The sequence below is a fragment of the Limulus polyphemus genome, unplaced genomic scaffold, assembly GCF_000517525.1.
Source record: "Limulus polyphemus unplaced genomic scaffold, Limulus_polyphemus-2.1.2 Scaffold1396, whole genome shotgun sequence".
Taxonomy (NCBI): domain Eukaryota; kingdom Metazoa; phylum Arthropoda; class Merostomata; order Xiphosura; family Limulidae; genus Limulus; species Limulus polyphemus.
Genome location: NW_013667006.1, coordinates 105458 through 112050, shown reverse-complemented (window position 1 = coordinate 112050; position 6593 = coordinate 105458). Strand labels below are relative to the sequence as shown.

At 32.4% G+C, this 6593-nt stretch overlaps 1 protein-coding gene across 1 annotated transcript in view; it reads left to right on the top strand.

The window, feature by feature from the left end:
• Window positions 1-5923, top strand: part of LOC111086755 — a 54577-nt gene extending 48654 nt beyond the window's left edge. The window contains exons 3-4 of the mRNA XM_022390873.1: window positions 4523-4582; window positions 5266-5923. Coding sequence (XP_022246581.1) covers window positions 4523-4582; window positions 5266-5708 — 503 coding nt within the window. The 3' untranslated portion in view covers window positions 5709-5923. The remainder of the gene's footprint in view (window positions 1-4522; window positions 4583-5265) is intronic.
• The last annotated feature ends 670 nt before the right edge of the window (window positions 5924-6593 follow it).

Sequence of the window (6593 nt, the reverse complement as noted above, 5' to 3'; positions counted from 1 at the left end):
TCTTTCTCTCGAGAAAGTACAAGTAACACCTTTGTTGGCTAACCTAGTTCCATAAGTAGGTATGGTGAGAGAAACTTAGTGACTCCGTTGACAAACTTTCCACATTAAGAACACATAATCAATATGCACAGAAGTTTGAAAACTATTATACATTAACTAAGGAAGTAGGAAACTTATGGGAAGCTTGAATACAACACGACCAAGAAAACAATATACAATTGATTCTTCTTAATTTAAGTTTCAAATATGTAACGTAACCAAAACTAAAATAAAATACAGGGTGGTTATCAAGAAAGTATTGCAATTCAGGGTATTATACATAACAAATAGTATGGGATAGGAAGGTGAAATTACACAAAGGTATTAAGGTTATCATTCGGGTGCAAGTGCCATAGTTGTCATATGGTACCACCGGGGGGGGGGTGTTACTATGATACCTTTTGCATATTTTCCAAAAGTATAAATAGTCATGTAGACCGCAGTACAGCTCATTCAACCAACATGAAACTGAAAGTTGCATGGAGTAATGAACTAGTGAAATGTTCTTACACCAAAGGACGCAATGCCGAATCAGCTGTCAGGAAATACTTTAGAGTTTACAGCACCTGCAGAGGGTCTTGTTCCAATGTTTCTTCACCAAGTTCATACTCAAGTTTGAGGAAACAGGTTGCACTTGTAATAAGCCACATATAGGCAGATCGTCCATAGCAGAACAAGCCAGCAAAAGTGCACATTATGTTGCCCGATGTCTGGATTTACCAGTTTCAAATGTTTGTAAAGTTCTTTGGTCAATTTATTTTGCGAATATTTCCTTACAAGCCACATCGTGTTAAAAAAAAATTGAAGGAGACGGATTTAGCCCGACGTGTTTATTTTGTGTTGCACTTCTTGGCAAGACTAGAAGTTGAATGGCCAATGGCCTGCCAATGTTTATCGAGTTATGAACCACCATTGACCCTTCTTGACAGTGTCAACATGCACAACTGCATTATTTGGTCGGAAACTAATCCAGCACTTTCAGAATAGAATAATTTCGCGTCGGTTTTCTTGTGAATGGTCATCTTGTCCATCGGAGCTAACACCAGCCGATTTCTGAATTTGGAGTATCTGAAGTCATGCATGTACTGTGGGAAGCCTTGTAGAATTCCATACCTCAAAGATGCAATTGCTTCAGAAGTGCCCAGCATATCAGTTGAGATATGCGTTATTGTTATCATGTCCAATATCACACGGAATGCATAGTGACGCCCCGGGTGACAATATCTGACAACTGTGGCATTTGTAATCACGTGATTACCTCACCATCCCTAATTATTACCACTTAAATGCAAAACTTTCTTTATAATCACACTATATGTTGATATTTCTACAAGAGAAAATAAATGTAGTCCATTTTTAAAAATCAAAACAAAAACACACCAAAGGACCATAAAGACAAATATTTTTCTTCCTATACTTGTCCTTTGTATTTCGATTACTGCCATTTTTATCTGAAAAAAGTTTAAAAAACACGACATAATCTTTACAACCTAACCCAGGATTTAAAGAAAAGCATACTTCAGTAAAATATAATACAATACGAAGATTGGTATTCTCAAGTGTTTTCAAGTGTAGCAATATCTCCAGGAAAAATAGAGCGTTCTTCAAACTATTTGATTTAGAGGTTTGTATATTGAACTAAATTACTTCCTTGAAAGACTTCACGAACGACGCTTTAAGTACAGGAACTGGGTTTTGAGTAATGGTGCTTATACCACATGTATTGAATCGATAGGCAGTTACTGACTTTTTCGCGCCACATATTGTTTTTCTATCCCAATATGATCCCATGGATATTTTGATAAAGAGTATGTACCTGACATTAGTAATATGACGTCATTGGTCCTGAGATCGATCTGCACTAGTCTGTTTTAGAAGTGTTCGAACAAGACAGAGTTTTCGTTATTACATTTGGTCTTTTTTTATTATCCTGATATTATGAGCTGTTAGTTTCGTCATACGACATTCTGGAGCATTCCACCAAGACCAGAAGTTCGAGGTTTATTATTCCGTATTACATGGAATTAAAATATCAATATAGAGCAGAATGAATAAAATATGAATCAATGCCATTATTACAGTTAAGAGCTTTGGTTCCACCGTTATTAGATATTTCTTTGTAAAAACCAAAGAACGAGCTTAACTTCTACAGCACTTGATATTAAATTCAGTTAACTTTTTGAAATTATAAAAAACTGTAAAGATTTAGAATTAGATGAATAGTATAGATAATGTGGTATAGTTTTTTATATCTCAAGAAAATCCACGAAGAAAGTCAGAGAAATATGTTTGTTTTTCTGGTCTTCGTGTTCATTTAATGTGTATAAAATCTGTGAGAACTATACTTAAAGTAAATTTTAGCTGTGACGTGATATTTTAAATCTTTAAGTCCAAAATATCAGTGCAATATAGTGTTATTATATTGTGTAGTATACGCATTACCACATCGTATTTCTTCCTATAAGTTTAGTTATCTAAAAATAACTTATAGATTGCTTGCATTGTATTTGTTGCAATAGTGTTCACACCATGCACGTACGCTACGAGATTATTGCACTAGACAAAGAACAGAAATAAATTTCTGGCATTCTACGTTTACTTCTGGTTATAATTATGCTGTCAAAGTGCAACATGTGATAACCCACATATTTAAGATAATATTAAATATGAATTTACGTTGTAAATTCATATTTTTCTTCTCCCTTTTTTAGTCACTGGTAAAGTTATGTTTGAATGTCCTTACTAAAATTATTGACTTGAAGCAGAACAATCAATAATATTGAAACATAATGTGGCCAATCTGTAAAAAAAAACAAAAAAAAAACTAGCGCTGTTGTTAAATAGAACAAATCTACAAAATTGCTTCCGAGTGCGTTATGTTACAGTCTTGCATTACTATGCGAAATGCACGAAAACCACGAACCTATAAAAGTAATACAAAAATGTGAATTTATTTAACTGATATATAATTTATCGCTCAATGGTAAGTCTGAGGGCTTATAACGCCACAGATCGAGTTGCGATATTCGCGGTGGGCAGAGCACAGATATTCCATTGTGTAGCTTTATACTTAACAAACAAACAAAATATAAAACCTAACACTTGTTTTACTTAAAAAATAAACTTTAAATTTATAATGAATCAGTTTTTTATCAAACAATCTACTCAAAATTGTTTATTACACATCTTTTGTTTATTGACCCACTATTTCCAGACTTTTTAAAAACAAGAAGAACACGTCAGATTTGCTGTACAATACAACCAATCGACTAAAGTTCCAAGCTGCTGTTGTGGGGATTGATAACATTTAAAAATATGAAAAATGGGTTTTATTACAAACGAGACACATTTGTAATAAACACTACGTTATATCTGTTTCACACAAACTTCACACCTTTAACAACTGGGTAGGTAAACAAGCTGCTAGTATCAACTATCTAAGTCAACGTATAATCATCAGCTGCTATTATTAATTTGTTTTTAAGTAATAAGATTTGTATCCATCAGAGTCACTCTCTTAGGCCTAATACTTGTAATAAAAATTATGTAAATGCAGATATTTGTTTCCCACATTTAAAGAAACATCTACAGTTCACATGATTCTTATTGCAAACTTTAAGCACATTGGTTTCTAATACTTCGCCAGCTTTCAGCGTTTAAACTGAAGTGTAATTAGTGTAAACTAGTGTACAGTAAAACGTTATTTATGTGTGAGACTTTTCGATCCATTTCGCTGACAAAAGTTTACATATGAACGCGAAAGCAGCCACTGTGTCGGTGTGAACCGAGTAGATATGAACTGTAGTTTCAACGTACGTATGAATGCATTAAACACGACACTATGAAAGTATTATTCTTTCAACAATAAATGATACTAACTTTACAAGCTATATTACGCTCCAATACATTTTACAACTTCAAACATAAATACAATTATTGAGAGTTTCACGAATAATACGTTTTTCATATTTATTCTGCTTTAGTAGGTTCACGCAGCTATGATCATTCCTCAATTATATTTCAGGCTCACAGGGGTATAATTTTGAGACTCTTTTATAATATGTGTCTTTCTTAAAGACAGTATCTTATGTTAAAACCTAAACTTTTCTACGGTGATTTGAATAGAAATGACGTTAAAGTTAAGCACATTTGAAGTTTTAAACAGAAAAAGAGATCAATTTTCGTTTAAATTACATAATTCAAAAATATGTTTGATGCAGGTTCATATAGAAAACTAATAAAAATAAATCATGAGTTTAACTCTCCTATATGCTTAGTTTCATCACTTTCTTTTGTATTTATTTTCTGTTGCAGGTTCTTGTAGTCTTATAATCAATATAGCTTAAATTAACTTTCGTATTCTTAGTTTTATCACTTTCTTTTGTATTTATTTTCTGTTGCAGGTTCTTGTAGTCTTATAATCAATATAGCTTAAATTAACTTTCGTATTCTTAGTTTTATCACTTTCTTCAATGTATTTTAGCTCTTCTCACAGCGTTCCTCGCGTGTTTCTCGGTTCTTCCTGTGCTAATGATGATATTTGGTAAGATATTTTTAAACAACATTTTTATATGGCTCTTAATCAACGTTCTTACATAAAACTGTTAAAAAAAAGATAATTGTTGTCAGTATATTTCATGACAAATCATATTCCATCATTATTATTATTTTAAGATTTTTTTCCTTTATATTGCATATTGATAATCCTAAGATATAGATGTTTATACAGAGATGTATAGTTAAAAATAGAGATTCAAAGAAAATTAACCTTGTATAATTTTTGATACACGTATTTTTCCATCTATGTAATGAAATCATATGCGTACATAGACGATATCACTGATTAATAGATATTATAAGTATTGCAACTATAAACATGATACATCAGAACTTTACGTATAAGCACTCTTTTCCCAGTATAACATAGAAATTAGGTTAGTCATTAAATAACCTACCTACTCCTTTTTAGAGACTGCAAACTAACGAGAAATTCATTTTTTTTATTCTATAAGTACTTACATTAGTTTTAAATGCACGTTTTCCTGTGCAAAATATTTCAAGCTATCTTTAATCTACAATTTCCGTAATTAATAATTAAATATACTTTTAACTGATCTCGTCACTTATCTTTAAAATATTTTTAGATATTAACTAAACAACTAATTTTTTATTAAACCAAACTTTTGAAAGTACTCGTTTTAACAAAAAATTTTTTCAATATTTTAGGAATTCAGTATCTCCAGGATTGTCCAAAACAACCCAACATACCAGTGTATCTACTAGTAGGTGGCGCTTTCGGGTTGATTAAAATAATTTCCACAGGATGGCGACAAACAAAAGGGCGTCATTATGAACCGCCGTCGGAAGCACTCACTGATGGCGACGTAGACGAGGTTTTGACGACGACATCTTTGAAGATCACTGATTACGCTCTAAGCATTTTCCTTGTGGTTTGGTTTATTATGGGAAATTATTGGGTCTTTAGTATTTACAAGCCACGCTATGAGCCTTTGCTTCATGACCCCAACAATTGGTGTGCAAAATCCGTTTATCTATTTTCAGTTATCCATTTATATGTCTGCTATGGTGTGGTGGTGTTGTTGGTCATTTTATTCTCTGTTTTATTTCTGTGCATTCGTACCTGTGGTGTATGTGATCAAAAAGTGTGATATGCTACATGTGAAGCACAAGTGTACATTTTTAAATATATTTAGTGGAAGTATGATGTAATGTTAACGTACATAAATTACATGTTTGTTTGTTTTATATTGAGAGAAGGGAGTAATAGCCCTAATATTTAACGTACGGAAATCAAATTCAAATAATCCGACTTACTATTTTCTGCTATAAATACAGAATTATTTCAATATTTTGGGTCCTTGTAAATTGAATAAAACTAATAAAAAGTAATTTTGGCTGTGATAAAACGTGTATTTTTTTAATTAAAATATTTTTATATGCATAAGCATAAATACTTGATTTAACTTCATTAATTCTTAGGGCGCTTGACTCGCAATCTGAGGGTCGCGGGTTCGAATCCCGTCTCACCAAACATGCTCGCCCTTTCAGCCGTGGGGAAGTTATAATATGACGGTAAATCCCACTATTCGTTAGTAAAATAGTAGCCCAAGAGTTGGCTGTGGGTAGTAATGACTAGCTGCCTTCCCTCTAGTCTTACACTGCTAAATTAGGGACGGCTAGCGCAGATAACCCTCGTGTAGCTTTGCACAAAATTCAAAACAAACCAAATCTACTTAAATATACGTATGTGTGTGTGTGTGTGTGTGTATGATAGTTTTCCTTTAATTATATAGCAACCAAAATTTCATTATGATTTTATAATTACTATGTAGATAAAGCTGTTGGCACGTCCTCTATTCCAGTGCTTCTCAACCTTTTCCAACATCATTCACCCCTATAAGTTCTTCACAACAGCTTACTCATGTCGGTTAGAAAAAAGACAAAAAAATATTAAATTAAAATGCAAAATTCTTTATTGTGACTTAAATACATCAAACTACAACTAGAATGAATACAACATAAAATAAACAAAA